The sequence below is a fragment of the Leptonychotes weddellii genome, chromosome 13 (assembly GCF_054177405.1).
Source record: "Leptonychotes weddellii isolate Sample4059 chromosome 13, ASM5417740v2, whole genome shotgun sequence".
Taxonomy (NCBI): Eukaryota; Metazoa; Chordata; class Mammalia; order Carnivora; family Phocidae; genus Leptonychotes; species Leptonychotes weddellii.
In genome coordinates this window covers 37,080,595-37,094,053 of record NC_138381.1, presented here as the reverse complement: position 1 = coordinate 37,094,053, position 13,459 = coordinate 37,080,595, and the positions used below count along the sequence as shown (strand labels likewise).

Here is a 13,459-nt window from a genome sequence, read left to right as displayed (position 1 = left end):
TTTTCATACATAATTAAAAATCTTTTAAACCATCATCTAAATTAGCATTTTTACTAGTCTTAAAATGCCTCCTGAAAAAATTATTTTGGGCACTTACAACTTGGACATCCTTAAGAAATAAAATGTTTTATGAAATAATACATTTTATGTTAAGGAAACACTTTTTATGTAAATAGTTAACCGGGCTCTCTAATATAACATAAATACACATGTATTGCTCTTCGAAACAAGCACAAAAATATTTTACTTCTATAAAGAAAAATAAAATCAAGAGAAAATTCCCTGCAGAAGATTTTTTTGGGGCTGCAATGTTTTTTTTTAACAAATCTTTCATACATCAAATAATTCTGAAACCTTGTTATATGAAGGTGATAGTGAACTTACCGTCCTAAAAACTGGACTTCACCTCGATGGTGATGAGGAATAGACTTGTATTTTCCCAAGTCTCCCTCTGGTCTTGTTACATTATATCCAGCATAGTGAACTCTACAATACATAGAAATAAAAATATAAAGGAATAAACTGTGACTAAAAATTGATTACATGAGTTCAACTTGAAATGCAAAAGAATGTTATCATTAGAAAGAGGTCAAGAATTTCAGAAGGCACTCTTAATGAAGAAAGGCAGAAACACAAAGTAGGATTTAGAAACCTCAAAAATTTTCCATCCCAAAAAATCTTTTCTTGGAATAGCAAAATGCAATCTAACTAATAGAAAGGAAATTTATACAAATTCTATTATTAGGCAATTTGTACCTCAACATACCTGTTCCAAAGGTCATCATCTTCTCCTCCCCATCCCCAGAAGGCATTAGGAAAACCATTGATCTTTCTAAATTGTTCCACTGTCAGTCCACTTACACCACCAAAAAACTCTTTATATGGAAGACTAAAAAGAAAGACAGCATTCTAAAAATGAAATCAAAACAGTTTGCCATCTGAAATCAAGTTTTCAGTTTTATATGCGCTTTGCAAAATATATTCTTATTTTCCATATAAACAATTGTTCTGATTAAATCATTTTCTGGGAAATGTAAAGTACACCAAGAAAGAAAACATTTTCACAGTCTAGCAAAACATCTAAATGTGTTAGGTAAAACACTTGTGATAAATGAAATTTAATATTCAGTATTGTTACTTTGTAAGACTCACAACCCAGTGTTCAAAAATTGAGAAGAGGGCGCCTGGGTGGCTCAGTTGGTTAAGCGACTGTCTTCGGCTCAGGTCATGATCCTGGAGTCCCTGGATCGAGTCCCGCATCGGGCTCCCTGCTAGGCAGGGAGTCTGCTTTGCCCTCTGACCCTATCCCCTCTCATGTGTTCTCTCTCTCAAATAAATAAATAAAATCTTTAAAAAAAAAAAGATTAAAAAAAAAAAAATTGAGAAGACTTCCATACCAAAGTAAATTTGATTAAATACACCAATAGTTATCAATCCAATGTTAGATACTGTTAAGCTAATAAAGTGTTCTAAATTAATTGAATTATAAATGTGTTATTTATTATGTAGACCAGGATAAATATAAATTAGTAAATATAACTCTAGCATTTAATTTTGAAATGACTAGCTGCCTGTTCCTGTAATAATCATACCTGTTTGGTATGATACCATAATACTCATGGATATTTACAAATATATTATTTTTGATGTACTAATATTTAGATAAATGACTTTTTGATTGAGATATAATAAACTTATAACATTGTATTCATTTTAGGTGTACAACATAATGATTTCACACACACATATATATTGCAAAATGATTACCACAATAAATCTAGTTAATATCCATCACCACACACAGTTACAAAATTCTTCGTTTTCTTGTGATGAGAGCTTTTAAGACCTATTCTCTTAGCAACTTTCAAATATATAGTAGAGTGTCATTAACTCTCATCACCATGCTGTACATTACATCCCCAGGGCTTATTTATCTTACAAGTGACCTGTGTACCTTTTAACCCCCTTCAGCCACCCTCCCCATCCCCACCCACCACTTTTGGCAACCACCAATCTGTCCTCTGCATCTATGAGTTTCTTTGTTTGTTTTAGATTCCACATATAAATGAGGTCATACAGTATTTGTCTCTCTTTGAGAAATGACTACTACATTTTCAAATCTGGATTTATTTTCCTTACCTTTCCCTAATTCATACTCCAAGGAATTTGTCAAACTAATTTGTTCCTTTAGATATAGATTGGTTTTCTGATCTCAAGGTAGCATCCCTAGACTTAGTTCTGAATAAATTCCTGTGCCCCCAAACGTGCTAATGGGAAGCGTCAAGCCAGGGCCTCTACAGAGGCCAGGTCAATGTGGGAGGCCAACAGGGAAAACATGACCATGCACAGCATCCAGAAACCAAGCTAAGGGAATCCTGGCCAGGATGATGGCAGAGCTGCCTCAGAGAAGGGGAGAGAGCGGATCTCATTGTTTTTGTGGGAGGACTCTCCTCTCACTCCCTGTAGGGAAGAAGTGCCGGGTGTCAGCTGAGGTCAGGTGTGGTCACAGAAGACGGGAGAAGCAGCTCCTGCATGGAACTCACAGGGTGCACAAGAAAGCGATCTTGGACCCACTGGCCAAAGGCACCCAAAGACAATCACAGTGTCCCAGGAGACGGCACGAGGCTTACATTTGGGAAGTAAGGATTCTAGTTATAGTACCAGTTGGGGTTCAGTAGGGCTGATAAGGATTCGTGGCACTGTTGGGTTTCCCATGCCAGTTAGATTCTTCTTCCCTAAGCTAGTGGTTTGGGAGAAACCTGAGATTAGTAGATAGGTAGATATGGATAAATGTGTGTATGTGTGTGTGTGTGTGTGTGTGTTTTCATTAATGTGTATAAATTGGCAAGCACATTAATTCCATTTATTGTTCTGCTTAAGTGCAAACAACTAATTGCACTATACCCAGAATGAAGAAAGATTAGGTAAAAGGAAGGCGTAACAAACTAAAGAAGAGAAAACAGAAGCTCAACAAAAAATCCAGTAGGATTTCTCTCACACTGACCCAGGGGAGAGAGTCACTAATCTGGGGACCGGAGCTTTCTGGTCCACAGCCACCATAGTGTGGGTGCCATTATGGGGCAGGGATGCTCCATCAGGCTTCACCCGTGGCCCGAAGTCTACTCACTACCGGCACTACTCCTTGATCTGCTGACATTCTCCCTAAGCTACATTCTAATTTCTACTCAAATTTCCAAGATACCCTACTAACTCTGGGATCAGTCTAGGTAGATATAAGTATCACATACATTAATACTTAATGTTTTCAAGTAAGAGAAATTAATTTAGAATTCTTAGTTTATATGACCTATATGACGCTTTTTAGTGAAAATCAGTTACTCTGAATCTAATTTAACTCTAGTGGGGGCTAACCAAAACTGAGTTTCCAAGAACCAGGGCTAAAACCCAGATTCTGAACTTGGATGATCTTCCCCAAGCCCGTGGTAACACTGGACTTCAGAGTTCAGATACTGTAATAATTAAGAAAAGGTTTTCTCATGATAATGACCAGCAAAAAAAAAAAAAAAAAAAAGAAGAAGAAGAAAAAAAAAGCATTCCTTTCCTGTTCTAGTGCTGATTCACCTGGCCATGTCCTTGAGACTTTTTGCCTCCCCCTACTCTGTAGGTCGGGCAGCAGACAAAACTGTGATGTAGGTAACATCTCCCCTGCTCCAGGCTGTTCTGTCTTCTCTCCACTTCCATCAGTCAATGAGAACTGTGATGACGTGCATGCTTCAATGTCAACTTAAATTACCATCAGAGCTCCAATGACTGTTTACGTTTCAAGGTAGGTGCAGTCAGAGAGCAAGAAAGATCTGCCTCTTATTATTAAAGGCAAGACAAGAACCTATAACTTAGAAAGAAGACACACTGCACAGAAAGGGCCTCCTCCGCACTAAAACAAGTCACTGGAGAAGGGGAAGCAGGAGGGAGCCGCCACAGGGCGCCTGGGTGGCTCAGTCGTTAAGCGTCTGCCTTCGGCGCAGGTCATGATCCCAGGGTCCTGGGATCGAGCCCCGCGTGGGGGGCTCCCTGCTCAGCCGGGAACCTGCTTCTCCCTCTCCGCTCATGCTCCCTGCTCATGTTCTCTGTTGCTATCTCTCTCTCTCTCAAATGAATAAATAAAATCTTAAAAAAAAAAAAAAAGGGAGCCACCATGTGCGACCTGCACCTACGCAGGGCAGGTCCAGCGTGTGTGATCTCCTACAGCCCTAGGGGTGGACTCTATTGCTCCGATGGATGGACAAGAAAACCAACACGCAGAGACAGAAGGAACTAACCAAGTCCTATCACTGGTAGGCGTGCAACCAGAAAGTTAAGTCTACATTTGCTTGACACGGAACCCAGGTTCTCTTTCCCATCAACCCACATGCAAACCTCTGTGGGAGGAAGCACCTACATGGCGGGCAGGTGACTCTACATCCTGGCTCCCTGTGTGAGGACCAAATGGAGTGAAAGATACTCTTAGGCTTTTAGGCCCTCTCAGATCCAGCCACGTTAAGAGAGCTACCACTTCTGGGCGCCTGGGTGGCTCAGATGGTTAAGCGTCTGCCTTCGGCTCAGGTCATGATCTCAGGGTCCTGGGATCGAGTCCCTCATCGGGCTCCCTGCTCCTTGGGAGTCTGCTTCTCCCTCTGCCTTTCTCTCTCGCTCTGTCTCTCATGAATAAAAAAAAAAAATCTTTAAAAAAAAATTAAAAAAAAAAAAAAAGAGAGCTACCACTTCAATGACACGATTTTGTAAGTATGCTGTCTGCTATCAGGAGGAATGCATATTACTCACATATACATGTATTTATCCAGCTTTGCTGCAAAATGACGTGGCATTTCTCCACAACCATAATAGTTTCGGTCATTTTCGGGTAGATGATCCACATCATGGAAGATGACGCAGTCCCAGACACTGTCTTTCATGGCCTCTTTGAAGCCCACATTGAAGAGCATTGCACGGTTAAAAGGCTGTGTGCCAGTCTTCACAAAGGAAAACAGAAATGTAGTCAGGCTTTGTCATCTGACTTTTTTCTATGGTTTTCTAAACTTGTTGAAGCATGGTCAAATAACAATAGTAAATACATCCAAATCAACTAGGTAACATAAAAAAACATACGTCAGGATCTTCAAATACACTGTTTAGATTTACTTACTCCATTCTTTTGTACTTTGGTTACATATAAGAAAACACTGTTATCTAGTGCATTCACAGAACGTTTCTGTTTTACTTCAAATACATCAGGATACAGATCATTTATGACCGGGAGAAAAAAATAAAACAATTAAAAATAATATAGGTTGTATTTTTTAGTGACGCTTTCCCTATGTGTCAAGGCTAAGAGAAGCATGAAGTTCACTGGGACTGGACAAGCCCGTAGGCCTCCGCTTATGGAACAAGGCCAGCGAGAGCGAACTCTGTACTGTTAATGCTTACAATAAAGACAAACATTTTTAGAGACAAAAACAAGTGGAACTTATTACACAAAACCCAACTTCCTTTATTACAACCAAATTTCCTTTATTATTAAGAAAAATCTAGTAAAGTGCCCGGGCAACAAACACTTCCTATTTTTATTATTCTTGCTTATGATACAGACCAAGAGCACTTTAAGTAACGAGAAGATGGGAACTTATTACACAGAACCCAACCTCCTATGGAATGTCCACTTCCCTTCATTTATGAGGGAAATTATATGAAGGTGCACTGGCAATTAAATCACTTCATTCTGTATCTGAAGGAAATTAAAGAGCAATTACCCATGCCTTGGCAGTATTTCTCAAAATCATTTCCAAACTAGACAACAAAACAGGATGATGACAGAAGCAAATGAGATACACAACACAGTCATCATCAGAGGGCTGCCTCAGGATTGAGAAATGACTAATTTTTAGTCCCGAGTCCTGCACTAACTTGAGGTAACAGAAATCACTTTACTTTTTACAGCTTCCTTCTTCACCAATGAAAAAGAGAATAAAAAAGAAAGGGAGTTAAATTACAGTGTCATGTGTCATACGGGCACATCAACATCAGTGTGAACAAACTCCTTCCCTTTAAGGTTTTAAAAACTGTTTTTTATTAAATGTGGACAGAATATTTTATGGCTTATAATCAAAATAGTAAGTTCCATGTCTAACCCATCTTCATCTTCCAAAAGCAGAGCATCTCACCTCCTCTAGTAGTTTATTCCAGTACTTCTCTCCATATTGCAAGGTAATGAGAGTTCATACATTTCCTGGCTTCATTAACATTAGACATGGTCTCCTGACTTCATACCATGGTCACTGAGGATTCCCACCACCACACTCACTGCCCCTCCATCCATTTTCCCAATATAGTTATATCATAATTTTTGGCTTAACCAATAGTGTTTACATCATTAGGACTGCATAAATATTTCTTGAGTGCAGGGGTGCCTGGGTGGCTCAGTTGGTTGGGCATCTGCCTTTGGCTCGGGTCATCATCTCAGGTACTGGGATCGAGCCCCACATCGGGCTCTCCACTCAACAGGGTGTCTGCTTCTCCTTCTCACTCTCCCTTTCTGTTCTCCCCCCTTCTCTCTCAAATAAATAAATAAAATCTTTAAAATATATATATTTTTCTTGAGTGCCAAGTGAATTATGATTCTGTTTTCTTTTTCAAACTGGGATTAATAACCAGCTTCTGTTTTCTTAGTTTTCTAACTATTATTACTCTGTATAAAAGCCCCAATAGATATACCTTCTACTTACTAATAATTGATGTAATTCAAACACATCACATCATCTATCAATTCCTTTTCCACCCCCTCAAGCCCAATTCCCAGTCCCATTGCCCTGGATTCTTGCTCCAGTCTGGACTGGTCTGACCATTGGCACCTCTCATCCTAAGACTTCTTCATTCCTTAGCATCACCCCTGTCCCTGACTTGGCTCTCTCCATTTGCTGAGGCATGTCCTTCAGCAGCTTCCTAAGTAAGGGTCCATGGAAAAAAATATATATACATTTTTAGTCAATGAATGCTGGAAAATGCAATCAGTCTACCCTCATACCTGATGGACATTTTGGCTGGGTAAAAATTTCTAGATTAAAAATCACTTTCCCCTAGAATTTATTTTATTTTATTTTATTTATTTGTCAGAGAGAGAGTACATAAGCAGGGGGAGCGGCAGATAGAGGAAGAGAGAGAAAAGTAGGCTCCCTGCTGAGCAAGGAGCCCAAGGTGGGACTCAACCCCAGGACCCTGGGATCATGACGTGAGCCGAAGGTGGACGCTTAACCGACTGAGCCACCCAGGCGCCCCTCCCCTAGAATTATAAAGGCATGGCTCCACAATCTTCCAGTTATCAGCATTACTAAGAAGGTTCCTATGATCCTGATATATAATCACTGGAAATTCTTCCTACAGAACCTTCTTGATACCTTCTCTTTTTAATTTGTACTCTACAATTTCAAAATAACATGCTTCACAGTGGATCTATATTTCATTCACGTGTACATGTGAGTTCCTTCAATCTGAAGACATGTCTTTCCTTCTGGGAAATTTCCTTGTATTATTTCTTTGGTCATTTCTCCTCCCACTCCCTCCTCAGTTTTTTTCGCTCTACTTTTCCAGAACTCGGAGTAGCAAGTCTACTGCTAATTGTGAGCAGGGAACTGTGACAGCACCGCACAGAAGCCTTCTCTCTGCTCCAGGACGTCAGGGCCTCGGCTGGAGGATCCGCTCCCAAGGGGGCTCGCCCACACAGCCAGCAAGATGATGCTGCCAAGCTGGTTTCCCCTCCACAGGGCTGCCTGAATGTCCTCATGACCTGGGAGCTGGCTTCCCTGACAGTGAGGGATCCAAGAGACCAAGGCAGAAGCAGCAAGGTCTTTCATGGCCTGCCCTCAAAGTCACATGCTGTCGTTCTTCCAGTTTGGTTGCCCCTGCAAGTCAGCCCATATTCATTGCAGGAAGAGACCACACAGGGGCCTGGTTACACAGTGGCAAAAATCCTTGCAGGCCATCTTGGAAGTGGTTACCCCCGTGACATACTGGTACTGACTGATCTTCTTAATTTCTTATGTTTTGGTTCTATTTTAGGAGTTATTTTCTTAAGTTTATCTTCCAGCCATTCTATTCAAAGTTTTGTTTTAGTTAGGGCATTTCCTTATTCTGACCACTCTTCCTTTATGATGTCCTATTTTTGCAGATTCATTATCTTTACTCTCTGTGGATATTGATTATGAGCTTTTGTTGCTCTTTTAAGATGTTCTCTGTTTCCTTCATTGTCTCTGTTCTCTATACTCCCTCTTGTTGGATTGGTTTTGTCTCCTCTTGTGCAAGCTTTCTTCAAAATCTGAGAAGCCTTGGCGTTCGTGCTTGAGAGTGAGGCACTAAAAAGCTGGGGAGAGTCTCCACGTAGGTGTGCGAGGAGGACTGTGGCATCCCACTCTTGACTCAAACACATACACCACACACGCACACACATGTGCACAAGCAAATCCCTAAACCAAACTAAAACAAGAAACCAAAAGCCCCATTCCTCTCCCCTGTCCTCCACGTTCTTGGCCCAGAAAATGGCGACACCCTTGTTCAAGACACATACCCTGACACTGCCGACAATTCTCCATCACTCACAATGCACACCCGATTCGTCAGCAGTAACATTACTTTCCAATCCAATGTAGCCAGCCAAAGCCCACCAGAGCTCAGCCCCTGCTCCGCCACCAGAGCTGCGCAAGCCCATGCCTCCTCCTGCCTGGACATCTGCAAAGCGCTGTAGCCGCCCTCGTCTATGCCCTTGCCCCACTCCGTCTGCTCTCACCACAGTCCTCTTTTCAAAGCCTCAGGTAGATCATGTCATTGCTCTCCTCAAAACCCGCCGGTGTCTTCCAGCCTCATGTGTGATAATCCAGGTCCTCACCCAGGCCTGTTGGGCCCTCCATTATCTGCTTCACATGCCCTCTCCTCCTCAACACTGTCCCCCACCCATCGCTCCAGCAACGTCCAGATGACCTCTGCACAAACACACCACGCACTTGCCTGGAATCCACATCCCATCACATGACTCAGGGCTGCCCCAACTTCACCTCCTCCAGGAGGCCTTCCCTGAACACTCTGTATAAAAGAGCACATCTCCCTGCCTTTACTGCTCTCTCCGCCCTTTTAGCCCAGAGCACCTCCTGACATATGGCAAATTGTCCATCTCTCCTCACCAGAACGAGGGGTCTTGCCTTGTTGTGTTCACTGCTGTATCCCCAGTGTTGAATGAAGGAAAGGGCTTTATGGAGGTGATAAGGCAATGAGCTGGCCTCTTCCTTTGGAAATTTCTAAATATTAGATTAGGCATCTTTTCCCTGGGGCTAATCTGTTTCTCTAACAAAGACACTACTCATGCCCTGCCTCAGTTGGAGGGGTTGGGGGGATTCATACCTAACTGCTGGCTTCAAAAAACCAGACAGAGAAAAGGCCCGAGGGTCCCTAGGGTCAGCATGCAAACTTACTTAACCTCTCTGTTCTGAGGCCCTCCAGCTGAGCTGGGCCAGCAGTCAGGACTTTCTCTGGTGTGGTTTCTCCAGAGGATAAACTTAAACTTTCGTTTTTTACAAGACACAATGGAGTAACCACCTGGCAACATAAGCAAAGATGAGGAACTGGGAATTTGATTGTTTTGTAATCAAACTTTTAAACAATCCTGTTACTTTAGCCCAGTAATTCAGTCCATCTGTGACATCTTTCAACTGCTAAGATCCACAGGACTTTGTCCAGCAAACTGACACAATGCTTGTCACAGGTACCCTCAACGAGCACGTGGGTTTGAACACCCTCTGCTCTACGAAGGGACTCATTAGTGCCCCATCTGCTTCCTGGCTTCCAGAAAAGTGCTGAACTCCCTCAACGACCATCTCTTTGTCCTTCTGGCTTAAAAACTTTTTTTTTTTTTTTAAGTTTTTTTCTTTCACTCTCGTTTTTAGGAGTTTAAAAAGGAGATGTGGTAAATATGTGTACAATCTTCTATATTTAACTAGGAGTTCCAAGCCTTTCTTCAATTGCTTAGCACTTCTGGGCACCAGTCCAGCAGAAAAATCACTCTTCTATTTCATATGTGGTAAAAACATTACCACCTCAAAACCACCCACTATTAAATACATGGGCCTGAACTAATATTGATTAAGGCTGAGATTTAGACTTAAGAGGTTTGTAAAATATGGATCTTAGCTGCTCTGTAAAGGCTGCTTCATCACGTACCCAAAATAATTCAGTGGTGCTGGACTCTCAGAAGAATATGCCTTCAAAAACACAAACACAGTGCCCTCTTCCATAGCTCAGCTGGTAGAGAGAAGGACTGTAAAAACAGACGCAGACAGCTGACCTCCCAGCACATGTGGAGACTGAAGTTTCAAAAAAGGAAGCTAGAAGTTGGTAACTCTGACTTAGAGGTTTTTTAACTATGGCTACATGAAAGAAGCTAAAAATTTTGATTTGTTATCAGGTAAAAAAAAATTGATTTTCATAGTATAGGTTGTTACATTAAAAAGTACATCTGCACTATATGTATCATTGTGCAGGAACAAATCACCTCAAAGGGTGATTTACATACAGAGAAGTAAATGTTGTAATAAATACCGAGTATTTCCAGGGGAAAAAATAGAGGCAAAAAGCTAAGAGCCGATCTAGAATAAGCCACAAAGGAACTGGGAAAACATATTATATATAATAATCTCAGGAACAAAATTTGAGTATGTCCACAAAAAAACAAAAAAACAAAACAAAACAAAAATACCACAGAAGCATCTAATAATACAAGCCTGGTCACTTTCTGTATACTGATAAGTAAGGAAATCCATCCTTAGTCAGGTTTAGTGTGAGTAAAAAGAAGGACTATCAAGACAAAATGAGGTTATCAATGTCAAAACCAAAAGTACCCAAATTACAATATATTTGAAACACAAACAAAATGCACCATTTTAGAAATGCTACCTAAAAATCACTGATAAAATTCAACAAGTACCCTAGTGCTTGGGAGGTGGGGTAGTGGAAAGATGAGGAAAGAAATCCAAGATGATACTTTAAGTATAAAGCTAGGTAATGACAGAAGTGGAAAAAACCAAAAGTATGGTAAATACCCTCAAAGGTCTCAAGTAAGACTGAAAGAAATTGTATATATGGAATACTGAGACATGAAAAATAATTATAGAGAAAAAACCAGCTGATAATATAAAGAATAATTCAAAAACAATACTTCATTTTAATAGGTAAGACATGATGATTAAAATTACAGGAGCACATCAACTGATAAATGGATTAACAAAATGTGGTATATGTAACATGCTCAATCCCAAATAAGAATTTACCCAAATATAAAACCAAAGATTCACCTTAAGCTAAACATTTTTAATCCCACCATATCTAAGAGTTTATTAAGTTCCAGTATACTCAGTTACCATTTTGAAAAATATTCTCATCTAGAGGAGCCTGGGCTGCTCAGTCGGTTAAGCATCCGACTCGATTTCAGCCCAGGTCATGATCTCATGGTCGTGAGATCGAGCCCCACATCAGGCTCTGCAATGAGCATGGAGTCCACATAAGATTCTCTCTCTCTCGCTCTCTACCCCTCCCCCCCACTCATGCACATGCTCTCTCGCTCTAAAAAAAAGAAATAAAATTTAAAAAAATTTTTTTAAATTAAAAAGAAAAATATTCTCACCTGTTCAATGACATAAAAGGCAAATTCTAGCCTCTGCTTCTGGAGCATTGGAATCAGATGCAAGAAAAAAATCGGAAGATGTTCATGGCGATTACGGAAAGGAATGAGAACTGCCACCTTTAAAAACAAAATAGTCACATATGTAAATAAATAGAGCAGCAAGTCCTAGAGGTAAAGATAAAAACTGATCCTTAAAAATTTCTGAAGGTTTAAGGGTGCCTGAGTGGCTCAGTCGTTGAGCATCTGCCTTCGGCTCGGGTCATGGTCCCAGGGTCCTGGGATCGAGCCCCACATCGGGCTCCCTGCTCCGCGGGAAGCCTGCTTCTCCCTCTCCCACTCCCCCTGCTTGTGTTCCCTCTCTCGCTGTGTCTCTGTCAAATAAATAAAAAAAATCTTAAAAAAAAAAATTTCTGAAGGTTTAAAAGTCCCACCTTTATGGATTTTCTCACCAGAGATCAACAGTGAGAAAAGACAGACATGGCCCTTGACTTTGTGCCACTTAGGCTCTTGTGAACCTGGGGAGGTGTAAGTGGGCTCTGAGGGCCACTCCTTAGATTGTGGTCTTTATTCTAGCAACACCATGGGAAATCCTGGAAAGATTCATTAAGAGTGATAAAATCCCATTTGGGGATGGGCAAAGACTACCATGGAGAGTAGACTGGAGAAACCCCAAAATAGATTCATGGAGCTGGTTAGGACATTAACGCAATTAGTCAAGAGGCAATGGTAGTTAGAACTAAGGGGAGGGTGGAGAAGAGGAGAGGTACATGAATTTTTGAAACATTTAAGAAGTAAATTAACAGGGGGCGCCTGGGTGGCTCAGTCGTTAAGCGTCTGCCTTCGGCTCAGGTCATGATCCCAGGGTCCTGGGATCGAGTCCCACATTGGGCTCCCTGCTCAGCGGGAAGCCTGCTCCTCCCTCTCCCACTCCCCCGGCTTGTGTTCCCTCTCTCGCTGTGTCTCTCTCTGTCAAATAAATAAAATCTTTAAAAAAAAAAAAAAAGAAGTAAATTAACAGGACTGGTTTATGGATTAGATAGAAGTCGTCAGGGGAAGGGATGTGTCAAGAGTAACTTCTAGGTTTTAAAGCAGATCATAAATAATAAATTCCTGGTTTTTAAACTAAATTTAAAAGAGATTCCAATTGAATATCTATTATCCTACACGTGGTTTATCTGGCCTAGAGTTATATTTGAGAAATATAAGGGATATATCATAGAAGTTTCATAATTATATTAACATCTTTCATTTAATCAAAATGCACAATTAAATTTTTGATACAGGGTCATGTTTATTTCAGTGGTAGGATAATACTGAGTTTAAAATGAAATTGATAATAAAATTACATTAAAATGTTAAGCTTAACAAAAAAAGTACTGTAAGCATCAGCAAAGAGAGAAATTTATCCTTTATAAACAGCCAAAGAAATGTGTTTCTTACATAATCTAAAGAACAAAAGAAAAAACACATATATGGAAATTAAATGGTTTCTCAGTAAATCGATGTTTCTTCTAATAGGAAAAAAAATGTATTGGGACTCTGAAAATCAAGATTAAAACACAACATCTATATAAAATGTGTTCATATAAAATAAGAATAAATGAATATCATCAATCATCACATATTCAAATCCTCTATTTCCTGGATCCAAACTTTGTCATACAAGCTAAGTTGCCCTACAGTTTAGATTTGCCCTTTAAAAAGATGAAATGTTTTCTAAACATGACTTTTCTTAGCAATTTCTGAGCTAAGCTGTGTTTATTGTGTCAATTTTCTAATACAAGTTGAAATTAAATGTTTTAT

At 40.3% G+C, this 13,459-nt stretch overlaps 1 protein-coding gene across 7 annotated transcripts in view; it reads right to left on the bottom strand.

Annotated features, from left to right (window-relative positions):
- The window catches only part of B4GALT6 (beta-1,4-galactosyltransferase 6), an 81,802-nt gene that overhangs the window by 17,816 nt on the left and 50,527 nt on the right, over positions 1-13,459 (bottom strand). For 6 of the 7 annotated variants that reach the window (XM_081801450.1, XM_081801452.1, XM_081801447.1 and 3 more), the window contains 4 exons: positions 11,657-11,773; positions 4,783-4,970; positions 767-889; positions 385-486 (listed from right to left, as the gene is read on the bottom strand). In XM_081801450.1, coding sequence (XP_081657576.1) covers positions 385-486; positions 767-889; positions 4,783-4,970; positions 11,657-11,773 — 530 coding nt within the window. The remainder of the gene's footprint in view (positions 1-384; positions 487-766; positions 890-4,782; positions 4,971-11,656; positions 11,774-13,459) is intronic. The other variant, XM_081801449.1, reaches the window with a different exon arrangement.